Source organism: Benincasa hispida, chromosome 7 (assembly GCF_027475165.1).
Source record: "Benincasa hispida cultivar pf3 chromosome 7, pf3_genome.v1.1, whole genome shotgun sequence".
In the NCBI taxonomy this organism is placed as follows: domain Eukaryota; kingdom Viridiplantae; phylum Streptophyta; class Magnoliopsida; order Cucurbitales; family Cucurbitaceae; genus Benincasa; species Benincasa hispida.
The window spans coordinates 45,093,408-45,106,411 of record NC_143484.1 but is presented as its reverse complement, the minus strand read 5'-3'; the positions used below and the strand labels follow the sequence as shown (position 1 = coordinate 45,106,411).

At 33.0% G+C, this 13,004-nt stretch overlaps 1 protein-coding gene across 2 annotated transcripts; it reads left to right on the top strand.

Annotated features, from left to right (window-relative positions):
- Nucleotides 1-3,359: 3,359 nt before the first annotated feature.
- Nucleotides 3,360-10,894, top strand: LOC120081939 (zinc ion binding protein). 2 transcript variants are annotated; one of them, XM_039037124.2, is made up of 8 exons: nt 3,360-3,603; nt 3,700-4,093; nt 4,183-4,417; nt 5,885-6,030; nt 6,430-6,517; nt 6,609-6,755; nt 10,230-10,379; nt 10,475-10,894. In XM_039037124.2, the coding sequence occupies exons 2-8, from the start codon at nt 3,717-3,719 to the stop codon at nt 10,541-10,543; spliced, it is 1,212 nt and encodes a 403-aa protein (XP_038893052.1). In that variant the 5' UTR covers nt 3,360-3,603; nt 3,700-3,716; the 3' UTR covers nt 10,544-10,894. The 2 variants fall into 2 exon arrangements, with proteins under 2 accessions (XP_038893052.1, XP_090171477.1); XM_090315351.1 differs by having other exon boundaries at nt 3,441-3,603; nt 3,696-4,093.
- The last annotated feature ends 2,110 nt before the right edge of the window (nt 10,895-13,004 follow it).

The window sequence follows — 13,004 nt, the reverse complement described above, 5'->3', positions numbered from 1 at the left end:
ATCCTTAAGTATCTACAAATAATGACGGACTACATGCTCGTGTATGATTCTAAGGATTTGATCCTTACAGGATACACGAACTATGATTTTCAAACTGATAAGGGTTCTAGGAAATCCACATCAGGATCAATGTTCACTCTTAACGGATAGTCTAAAGGAGCATCAAACAGAGGTGCATTGCTGACTCCACTATGTAGGCTGAATACGTAGGGACTTGTGAAACTGCCAAGGAAGCTGTGTGGCTCAGAAAATTCCTGACTGATCTGAAAGTGGTTACAGATATTGTTGGCACTTTATTGTGATAATAGTGGTGTTGTGGCTAATTCTCGAGAGCCTAGGAGTCACAAGCGCGAGAAGCACATAGAGCGGAAGTATCATCTCATCCAAGAGATTGTGCATTAAAGGGATATGATCATCACACAGATAGCTTTGGAGCACAACGTTACTGATCCATTTACAAAAGCCCTCACGGCTAAGGTGTTTGAGGATCACATGCAGAGTATGAATCTATGGGATAGACCACATCTAGTCTAGGACAAGTGGGAGATTTTGTACTGGGCGCATATTATGCCCTAGTTTATTGTTTTATGTGTACTTTTATATTGTACACCCCACTAACTTTAGGACAAGTGGGAGATTGTTGGGGTTGATGCCCTAAATCTCGTGGGTCTTGTAGTTTGTAATTGTAATGGACAAACATCTTATTTATTTAATAAAATATGAGTTGTTTTATTCGACATTTAGTAGCATTAACCCACAAACCAATAAACTAACATCCAAGGTTGTTTTCTGTAATTTAAATATGTATATAAAGACATACAAGTGGATCATGTTTAAGTGATAACATAAATGATATGTAGTAGATGGATAAGGTTGGGTATCTTATCTTAGTGACACTACGAAGACATCCCGCTTTGTAGAAGTTACAATTGTTGTAAAGTGTTACAAATGATATGACCCTGATCATTCATGTAGAGATATATGAGCGTGGGTGTTCTATACAAAGGAGTTTGTATAAGACCGGACCATGAAATGACTAGTCTCATTATATAGCACCGTTAATAATAGAGACTTACATTTTACCAAGATGACCATAGGTGACATGACTTGAATCCTGAGTGAGTTGTGAACTCCTACATATGAAGGCAGTCATTTGATTTTATGGATGAGAGTAGTCAGATCGCCGACTCAATAACCCTACCATTTTGGAGATTCTTCTGATTGGGGAGTTGGAAACACAGCTACACAAGAAGGAATTCACTCATTCCCTAATGCCAGGGAAAGTAGATAAATTGTTCCCTTAAGGGTTGATTTCGGGGCTCGAAAGTGTGAGCCACACCCTCTCTTGGCCCAAGAGGGGTTTGGTCATAGTTGGACTATGACTTATTGTTCATTAGAGGGATCAGTGGTACTTAAGGAGTTAGATGTAACTACAGAAACAAAATGGTAATTTTGACCCAGTTGTACTTACGAGCAATTTGTGAAGGGTCATCACTCTGTTAACTGGTTATATCCAATGGACACAGAAATATATCTGTAATGCGAAGAGTGCAACTATTGGTCTTTTAGTGGAGTGACCGACAATTAATGAATGTTGAATAATTTAACAAAGGAGTTTAATTAATAATTCAAATACCATTAGAGCTTCAATCTACAAGTCCATAAGGTCTCCTTTGTAGTTCAAAGGGATTTATTGAGAATTGATTTTGGATTAATTTGAATTGTTCAAAATAATTGAGAGAATTAATTATATGTGATATAATTAATTTAAATTATTTATAAACGATATGATTAATATAATGTATTTGATACATTATAGTATAAAATTTATTTAGAGAGGAACTAAATTTGAATGTGATTCAAATATTAATTATATAGATGAGATTCATATAATTAAATTTAGTATAAATGTGATTTATATTAAATATCACAAATTATTGAGAGAATTAAAACTATAGGATATATTGTGTTTGATACAATATAAAAACTATAGGTTATAATTTATATATGATACAAGATATAGTTATATATATATAATTGCTATTTAAATTTAAATTTAAATGGAGGGAAATAACTTTCTTCCCCTTAATTCTCTCATCAGATGGTGGTGAAGTGGTTTAGTTTGAGAGGCTCTCATTCTTCTTCACGAAATATCCATAGTGAGAAAAGAAAACTATCTATAATTTTCAAAAGGAGATCACACTAATTCATCTCTCTCAAAATCTCTCCCTCTCTTACAAAATCTTAGAGCCCACACCTCTTGAGAAATTCTGATCCCAAGAGAATACAAAGGTAATTCTTGTGGTGGTGTCCCTTGGTTTTACTGATCGATTCCCACTTCCGCTACAAAATTTCACAGTTCATACACATCCCTCATCCTCATTCCCACGAAGGAAATTAATCCTCATCCCTGCAAATTGAAGTCAGGGATGGGGATGGGGATTCCCTGGGAATCAAGTCCCATGGGAACCCATCCCTGAAATATTGGCAAATACTACTTGAATAAAAAAAATATTAAAAAAATTATACTTATTCTATTAATCTCACATATTGGTTGAATATAAAAAAAATTAAATATATAAATGTATAAATAAATAGACATATATATTAAAAAACTAAACAGGGCGGGGTCGGGGACGGGGTGGGGATACTCTCCCTATCCCCATCTCGTCCCCGACTGGAGACGTTACTTTAATCCAGGATCATTTAGAACCATTTCTCAAACTTGGAGGAGTAAAATGTTCGTTTTGAAACTCCATGAACTAAATAGATGTCATCTTCAAACTACAAGGACTAAAAGTGCATTTTGCCCAAAAAAAAATGTTTAGAAGAAAAGAAGTAAATTACATTACATAAGTTTTGTGTTATTTTTGACAATTTTCCCAAGGAAAATTATTTTAAATGAAAAAACTGCTGAAAATATTTACAACTAATAGAAAAATATCACAGTTTATCCGTGATAGACACAGATAATAGTTTATCGCTATTTATCGCAGATAGACTGTGATATTTTGCTATTAGTTATAAATATTTTTGTTCATTTTTCTATATTTAAAAACAACCCGAATATATGAGCAAAAGGTCCAAAGAAAAGAACTGATATTAATCAATATTTATGAGGTGTTTGGGGTAAGGATTATCCTAACATTACAATAATCACTTATTGCTACGGTAAATACTATTTTGTATTCTCCAATTAGCTACAGTTAATATTATTTTAAAACTCTCATTTGTCATATGTTAATATTTATGAAAATCAATTTATGTCTTTTGATATAATCTATACCAAAGACATAAATTATTATAACCCAACTTCGACATAAATTCTTATAACCCAAGTTCGAACCTAGGATTAGAATACCCTACTCCTTGGCCAAAGGTCCGGTAGAGTTAACACAAACAGAAAATTTACATTTTTCTAACAGTCACGGGTCAATCTTAAATTTAATCATTTTACACATTTTGTGAGATTTTGTGGATATTTTGAGGAGACTGGTGGTCGGGAACCCGACGCGAATCGGAAAGCGACATTGTATACAGAAATCTTCAGAGTTTTGGGGCTTCTCAATTCGTACGAGCTTCTCTTAGGGCATTGATTTTCAGGTTTCATCTTCCTCTTTGTGTTACGATTCGGTTGAGTTCTTTCAAATTTCTTACATAGAAAAAATAAGCTCTGAATTTGAGTTGTTTTAGAGGCAGATCGGTTCAGAATCGAGATGACTCCTGTTCATCCTTTCGTGAAATCTGCTCGTCCCGACGACGCTTCTTCGCGGAAGCACCAGGGGGAATCTGCTTGTCCTTTTGCGAAATCCGGCCGTTCTGATGATGCTTCTTCAAGAAAGCCGCAATCGGAGGCTGCTTGTCCGTTTTCGAAATCCGTTCGTTCGGATGATGCTTCATTGAGGAAGATTCAGGCTGAGGCGGAGAGTAATGGAGCGGAGAAAGATGTTGCTGATGCTGCTGGAACCGGTGGCAAGTGTCCATTTGGATATGATTCTCAAACTTTCAAGATTGGCCCTCTGAGCTGTATGATTTGTCAGGCACTTCTCTTTGAATGCAGCAGATGTGTCCCCTGTTCTCACATTTTCTGCAAGTAATTAATTGTTTCTTATCTTCGTATTGTTTTTCTTTTTGAGATCCTTTCGGTAATTTATTTGTTTGTTTCTTCTTGAATTGAACTAGAGCGTGTATTTCGCGTTTTAATGACTGTCCCCTGTGTGGAGCTGACATTGAGAAGATTGAAGCAGATGCCAATCTCCAAGCTACGGTCGATCGCTTCATTGAAGGTCATGCCAGAATCAAGAGACCCCAGGTGAACTCAGACAAAGAGCAGGAGAAAGTTAGTGAAAGTAAAGTAGTGATTTATGAAGACGTGTCCATGGAGAGAGGCGCTTTCTTGATCCAACAAGCCATGAGGGTAATATTCCTTGTTCTTTCTTCCTATTTCCTTTCTATTTCGTTTTTGCTTGTGATATGAATGCATGTTTGAACATTTAATGGCAATGAATTCGATCCTTCTTTTGAAATCCTTTTATTTGACCGATCTAGTCAGTGGCTAGACTGAGCTTCATTTTCTTTGGGGCTGTCTGAACTTTTTTTTTTTAAAAACGATTTTCTACTTGTTTTCAAAACTATCTTTGCAAATGCCGATTGAAGAACGTATAGAAGTTACTGTTATTATGCAGGTAAAAATTACTTCAAACTCCACATGGGAGTGACAATAAAGTCATAAATAATGGAACAACTTTTTAATCAAAGAGACATTCCAAATATGATATATATCCTGTAAAGAGAAGCCAATAAAAAATTTGGAAATAGAGCACCAGGATGAAGCCTTTAGAGTTGAGACCAGCTAAATCAAAACAACTTTTCTTAAGGTCAATACACATCAATCAATCGGAAATCTAGAACAACCAATTCAAAGTTTGGAATCAAATGCCTTAGAATTGAAAAGCTGTGTGTCCAACACAAACCATCAATAAAAGAAGAATCACGAATGAATCTCAACGACTCTGGCCTTCATAGAAGCTAAAAGACCAGAACATCTACCATACTATCCATACTAAATAGAATCCTTTACAAACTTCAGAGTTCAGATCAAAAGCTAAACCAAAAGGATGACTTTAATCAAGGTCGAAGCAAAAAGCGGGACAAAATCAAGCTAGGAACATCTAATTCTCTTCAAGCATCCAGTGACAACACCTCAAACGCCAGACATGGTAACGCTGACAGAAGAGTAGCCAAGATTTCCAAAATAAAAAACCAAAAAAAATAGAACTCAATCCATGTAACTTGATCTTTTGAATCCCCAATCTTCTTGTATGCCAGGACACTTTCTATATTGGAATAAAAAAAAGCACAGAATAATTAAGCTTTCTGTCTACCCCTCGGGAACAAAAGAGGAAATCTGTTTAAATTGCTGACCACACGCCTTGATAAGTCATCTAATGCAAAATCCTGAACTGTTCTTCTGCATAGAAGCTACTATTATGCTGAAAATCAATTTCCACACTACCGACACTAACATTAGCTTCAATATTCAAGACCACAATATTGAAAGAAAAGTGATGATTGTGTGGTGGCCTGGTAGGTTTGTTTTTTAAGATATTAAAACCTTATCAAAATGTGACATTAAGCCTAATATTACAACGTTCTCCACTTAATTTCCATGATGAATCATTAGGAAGACCTACCTTTTGTCTGTTTCTTATAAATAAAAATAATAATAAAGAATGGAATAAGTAGTTTCATCTGTAAGAACACATAAAGAAAGCAAGAAAAAACTAACTTTTTGGAAACTGTTATTCAAACACCATTTACAGAGAATAAACATCCCTTTAGTTTTTTTGAAAAAAAGTTTTTACAATCTGGCTTTTCATTGCAGGCATTTCGTGCCCAGAATATTGAAAGTGCAAAATCCAGACTCACTGTCTGTGTTGAAGATATACGAGATCAATTGGAAAGAATGGGCAGTTCATCCGAACTGTGCTCACAGCTTGGAGCAGTTCTAGGCACGCTTGGTGATTGTTGGTATGTTCGCTCCCTTCTGTTTCTTATGATGGGACATACAATTTCTAATGTAGCTTCCCTTCAATATTGTCTTTGGAGGTGAGGTTTTAAATGAGATGTGTCTTTCAGAGTCTTACATTTTATTTTGTCAGCAATTTAATTTAGTTAGTCATTGATGAGTGTTTGTTGGTGTGTAACTGTAGGTAGTCATGGGCCCATGGCCAACTAATAGGTTTTGGGGGCAATCAGATTCTGTAGTTATCATGCTAACAAACAACTAACACTTGTAATTAAATGAAATTCTGATGTAAATAATCTATTGCAATTAACCGAATAGATATTATGTGGCTGCTTTTTATCTACTAAAACAATATCTATAAATCCTGATGTAAATTTCTGTTCTTTGATCCAATTTTACAGTCGAGCAGCTGGAGATGCTAGTTCTGCAATCAAGCACTTCGAAGAAAGTGTAGAATTTCTCTCAAAACTGCCTGACAAGACTCACGAGGTTCTTTATTTGAAACTTTTGTGAGTCAAACTTTGTGATTCATTAACTGCTTGTGTTTGTAATACTCAGTAACCCTTGTTTCTCCCTGCAGATCACTCATACACTTTCTGTATCACTAAATAAAATTGGCGATCTAAAGTATTATGAAGGAGACCTCCAAGCTGCAAGATCTTATTATCTCCGGTCTCTTAATGTTCGCCAAGAGGCGAGCAAGCATCATCCAGATGATCCAGCTCAGGTTTGTGATTGTTAATTTCTTATATGCAATCTTTTACTCTAAAATATAACATGTGCTATATGTTTATCCACTTCTAGAAGCTTTTAGTGTTAAGTGGTTCTTTTCAGTGTCTATCAAACCAATGAAGTCAAAATTGATTCACATTGTGGCTCTAATTGAAAAGAACAATAAATTTACAATTTGAAATAGTGAATCGTATACATTGGACTAAATCACAATGATCCTATTCAATTTCCTTAAAATAGAGCAGAAGGAAAAGAAACCTAAGACTAAAAAATACCTGCGTTTAGCGCAAACAAAGTAACTGGGGAATAAGACAGATAAGATGATATTAGTGATATCATGTATGAATGAAAAAATCGAAGAAGCTAACAGCACCCGCAGTGATTATAGTGGATGAAACTGGAAGAGGAAGAAATGAAGGACTTTGGGTTAACAACCTTTGTTCTATTAAGGTAAATTCATCAACCACTGTAGATGTATGTTAATAGAATTAACCATGAAGTTGTAATGAACAAAAACTAATTTGTAAAGTCATCAATTGCATCTTGATTGAACGCTGTTAAATAAAAAACTTAAGGAATCTTTCCGGATGGAGTAGCAACAGAGCACAAGGGTGCAAAGGACCGACTCGTCTCCTTTCTTTTGCATTCCACATGCGGTACCATTAAATACTGACGTACTTATACTCCCACTTGTTGAACTCAAATCAATATGATGTAGCAGATTGGAAGGATTAATTGGAATATTTATGAAAATTTTGAAGTTCTGTGTTATGGTTATTGGCTTTTAGTTAGTTAATTTGTTAACCCTATAATTTGATGTAGTAGATTAGTAGGGAGAGTTTGAATATTTATGAATTAAAGTTTACCGGATTACCGTTTTAGTTATCGGCTTTTAGTTAGTAGATCACTCTATAAATGGAGGCATTAAACTCAATTAGGGACCTCATAACAAGTTTAATATTGAATAAAAAATTTCTTTGAGATTCTTAAAGGGTGAACGTTAGCCTGCATCATTTGCATCAGTACGATGTTCTCCCCCAAGCAAATGACTGTTGTCAATTGAGACGGAAAATCCTATAGAAACAAATTCGAAGAATGGGTAGAAGAACTTAATCAATCTTTCATTGTTATCAATGAAATCCCAATAGGTTTTCTCCTCGGATTAGAATTTGCCATAAAAATGGCTATTAGGGGTGTTCAAAAAATTCGACCCGAAAAAATCGATCAACCCAACCCAACTTGTGTGGTTTGGATTGGGTTATCAATTCATTTGGGTTGGGTTGGGTTCAAATAAATGAAAATATTTTGGGTTGGGTTGGTTCAAGGGTTCACCTAAAACAACTCAAACCAATTCGAACCCTTGAAGTAACTTAAACCAACCCGAACTTATTATTTACTTAAAAATGTATATTATTCTTTACTTATGATACAATTATATATACATATATATTTATTTTTGTTTTGTTTAATTTCATTACTTTTTAGATAATTTATTCTCTAACAACTCATAAAAATAGTTTTTTAGCACTTTGGAAAGAAAATTTGCATTATATAAATTGAAATGGAGTTGTTAATCTTAATTCAATATATAAAAATAATTAAATCAAATTTCTATGTATTAACATTTTACTTATTTTTAGAACAAAAAGTTGCATAAATGACTCGAGCAATCTGAACCAACCCAACCTAAATATTTCATGGTTGGATTGGGTTGGGTTCATTTTTCAATAAGGGTTATTTGGGGTGAAGAAATGTACAACCCGAACAATTTGGTTAGGTCCAAAAAGTACTTCAACTCAACCCGACCCACGAACACCCCTAATAGCTATTTTTATGAACTCAATGTATGGACATGTTTGGGGATGATTCTAAAATGTTAAAATCATGTTTGTCATTTTTTAAATGACTATAAAACATGTTTTTTTAATCCTTCAAAATTAATTTTGATGGTATAAAAATTAGGGGTGTTCAAATAACATGATAACCTAAACAACCCGGACTATCCAACCCAAAATGTAAGGGTTGGGTTGGGTTAGTTTTGTTCTTGGGTTGGGTTGGGTTGGGTTGAATTTTTCTATTTTTATTGGGTTGGGTTAGGTTGTGGGTTGGCTAAAAAAAAATTTGGGTTGATCCAATCCAACCCGAATTATATATATATATGTACACACACATGTGTGTATTCCTTTTTATTTAAAATTTGATTACTTTGTATTGATTAATTTGTGAATTTTTAATATTTTTCTTTTAAAATTGTTATGATATTTGGCTTTATTTGAAGTTTGTAATAAATATCATAGATATTTGACATTTAACATTTGAATTTTATGAGATTTTAGTTATTTGTCACATGTTGTATAATAAATTTACATATTTTTCATTAAAAATAAAAAATAAGTTATAACCCAACAATCCAACCCAACTCATGTACACCCCTAATAAAAATTTCATTTAAAAGTGTAAATTTTAATGTTAAATTAATTTTAAGTAATTAAAAGCGTGTTTTAGAGTGATTTTAAGAATGACAAAAGTGATTTTTGACGAATTTAAAATCACTCTCAAACATGCATGTAATGTGAATAATTAGTTGGTTGAGTATTCTAAAATGTTTACTTGTTGTCGACCCTTTGGGAATATGGTATATGATTGGCAATTTCCTAGAGTCCGATAGCTGGTGAGTTCTAGAAAGAAATGCCTACAAGTTTGAGAAGGGAATCTCGATGTTTATGAAAAATGTGGTAGGATATCTAGCCTAGGTGATACTCATGGTATTTACAAAGACTTTGATAGTGGAATTCATCTTTGTATGAATATATCTTCAAAAGTGTCAAATTACTTTAGTCCTAGAACTTTCAAAATTACAAATTTAATCTTCGGATTTCTCCCCCTTTTTTCCTTTCTTTTTCTTTTCTTTTTTTTACTTGGAAAATCTACTACATAGAAGATTGAAAAGTGTGGTAGGTAGGATATTTAACCTAGGTGATATGCATGGTGTTTGCAAAGACTTTGATTGTGGATTTCACCGTTGCATTAATATACTTTTTTAGAGGTTAAATTGCTTAATTAGTCCTTGAACTTTCAAAACTACAAATTTAGACCTTGGACTTTGATATATATATATATATTTTCTAACTTCACAAATCTACTCTACACAAAATTGAAAGTTTTGGTTCTATTTGACATAGAACTCAAATTTATTAATCAATCAACCATGTCTTTGAGTTTTAAAATCAAATTTTCAAATGTTTTAGAGACATATTAGACACAAAATTGAGAGTGAAGAACTTATGAGGTACGAAACTGAAAATCTAGGGATCTATTAGACTCTTCGAAAAATTCAAAAACCAAATAGATACAAACCTCAAAGTTTAGATACTAAACATGTAATTACTTTTAAATGAAACACCTGTACGAGTTACCTTATACTTCTAAAATAGCTATTTATTATGAACCTTCTTATTGCTTGCTACAGATTCTAGATGTGGCTGTTTCGCTCGCAAAGGTGGCAGATGTAGACAGTGGTCTAGGAAATGAGGATATGGCAGTTGATAGATTTCAAGAAGGCATTAAGTTGTTGGAGTCATTAACACTGAATTCTGAGAATCCTGGTCTTCAACAGCGAGTAAAACCAAGATTCTTTGCTTCGATTCTTTCACTTATTAATACTTCATTCATATCAATCAAAAGTTTGATGGGATTTTTATATTTGACTCGCAGCGTGAATCTGTTTTGAAGTTCCTTGAAGGTCAACTTGCAGAGCGACAAAAGGCAACTCAATCCAGTTGATAGAGATCATTCCAATCTTCTATATGCAAATAAGCTCCTTTTAGCCGAGCAACAGGGAAGATTGCGAGCGTTAAGGTATAAATTTATCGCCATGGAATACACCTCGTCTCTATGTTCTTATCATGTTTCCTTCAGGGTATGGTACAGAAGCATACATAATCGATGTCGCTTTATTCGTCTTATGAGCATGAATTGGCTTGGCAGTCATGTCTCATGTGTATAATGGTTTTTCTTATCCCCTCTGACAAACTCTGGTTTTGTACAATGTAGCAGAAACTCCTCACGCTCTTTTATAGTGAAGTTGTTTGCTAAGCTGCAATCTATTAAATAAATTAGAACTTTAATAGTTTATAGTAGGTTTCTCCTATTCTTGTCGTTTCTGGTGTCCAATTATTCCATTTTTTATTTTTGGTTTTTGAAAATTAAGCCTATTAACATCCCTTCAATCTTTCAATTTATTGCTTTCTTATCTACATTTATCCAAGTTTTTCAAAAACCAAGCCAAATTTTGAAAACTAAAAAAGGTTTTAAAAACTTGTTTTTGTTTTTGTATTTTGTGTACAAGAAAACAAACCATGGTAAGAAAAGGTGAGAAATAGACAATTTTAAAAAACCAAAAATAAAATGATTACCAAATAATTTGCATTTGAATTTTTTATTGAGTTACATAATTGCAAAAAATGGTGGTGAGATGGCTGTTTTCTTCCTTTTTGTTTAAATTTGATGATATGCAAAGCGGAAAATGAGGATTTGAACTTTTGAGAGTTGAGGTACACTCGGGGGAATTCTTTGCCACAATGAAATACTGGAAAATATGAAATATCCAATGCTAAGGTTCTTTCCACATCCATAATAGCGTTTAAGAATAGGTTTTTGGGTTCATGGAATTAAATAATTGTGAATGAAATTAGTAGATACTGAAATAAAATAGTTGAGAAAGTTACATTTAAAAAAAAAAAAATTCCAAGGTTTGTATTTGTTAGTATTCTTAATTTTTATGTGGTACTTGTTTTTATTTGAATAAATATTTTTTCCCAATTATATTAAATTATTTAATGATATCTATAATCTTTTTTCTAATTATTTAAAATATTTGGTGTTTTCTTATAGCGCCAACTTCTGGCTGTGTGTGACAAACTCACAATGCAACAAACCTACCTACGAACATTCTTTTTCTCCCATGTTTCTGGCATCTCTTCGACAGTTTTCATTAGTAGGGGTATTCATGGATTGGATTGAATTGGGTTAAAAGATTTTTTAGATCCAACTCAATTATTCGGGTTGTAAATTTCTTCAACCCAGATAACCCTTATTAAAAAATGAATCCAATCCAACCTAACCATAAAATATTTGGATTGGGTTAGTTCAAGTTAATCGGGTCATTTGTTTAAAATTTTGTTCTAAAAAGAAGTAAAACGTAAATGTGTAAAAATTTAATTTAATTATTTTCATATATTGAATTAAGATTAACAACTCAATTTCAATTTATATAATGAAAATTTTCTTTTTAAAATGCAAAGAAACTACTTTTAAGAGTTGTTGAAAAATAAATTATTAAAAAAATATCAAAATTAAATAAAATTAAAATCAATAAATGTGTAAATAATTGTGTTATAAGTAATAAAAAAATACATTTTAAAGTTAATAATAAATTCGAGTTGGTTCGAGCTGATTTATGTTATATTAGATGAACCCATGAACCAATCCAACATATAAAATTTTCATTTATTTGAACCAAATCCAACCCAAATGAGTTGATAACCCAAATCGCACGGGTTGGGTTGAGTTAATCGGTTTTTTCGAGTCATCGGATTTTTTGAACACCCCTATCCATTAGATTTGAAACAAGAGTTTTTCAATATCTAAGACAATTTTCTTTTCGTTTCGTTGTTTTTTAAAGAAAAGATCTAAAACAAACCCTTAGATTTGAATCAGAACACCTTTCACTTATGTTTTTTTTTATTAAAAAGAACACGAATGAGAAGAATGGGAGAAAGAAAGGAGGGATACGAAAAGAAGAAAAGAATATAAAGTCGTCGGTTGGTGGGCTTTGATGAGAGGAAGGAGAAGATGGGGAAAGTAGAGAGAGTAAAAAGTGTTTTTTTTAATGAATGTTTATTAAATAAACATTCCATATGTTTTCTTGGTTAAAATTGTTAATAACAAAAGATTATATAAACTTCATGAAACTGGAAGAAACCATCATAGAAAACATATAAGGACTAAATTTGCCATTTAACCCACAGCCTAACTATAAATTTGAGGAGAAGAAGATGCCAATCTAATTCAGGGATGTAACCACAGGGGAATTGTAGCTGCAAATACACCAAAATTGAAAATTTTAAAGACTTCCCTTAAAGTTCATAATAAAAAAGCCAAGAGAGAGTGAGCAATGTAGAAATGTACTAATTTAGAGGTTTCTAAAATTGAAGATACTCTAACCTAATGCATCGAACTCATT

Coding starts and splice junctions, on each gene's coding strand:
- LOC120081939 (XM_039037124.2), top strand. CDS start 3,717: ATGACTCCTGTTCATCCTTTCGTGAAATCTGCTCGTCCCGACGACGCT. Junction 4,094..4,182: donor TGTTCTCACATTTTCTGCAA/GTAATTAATTGT, acceptor GAATTGAACTAG/AGCGTGTATTTCGCGTTTTA. Junction 6,518..6,608: donor TGCCTGACAAGACTCACGAG/GTTCTTTATTTG, acceptor TTCTCCCTGCAG/ATCACTCATACACTTTCTGT.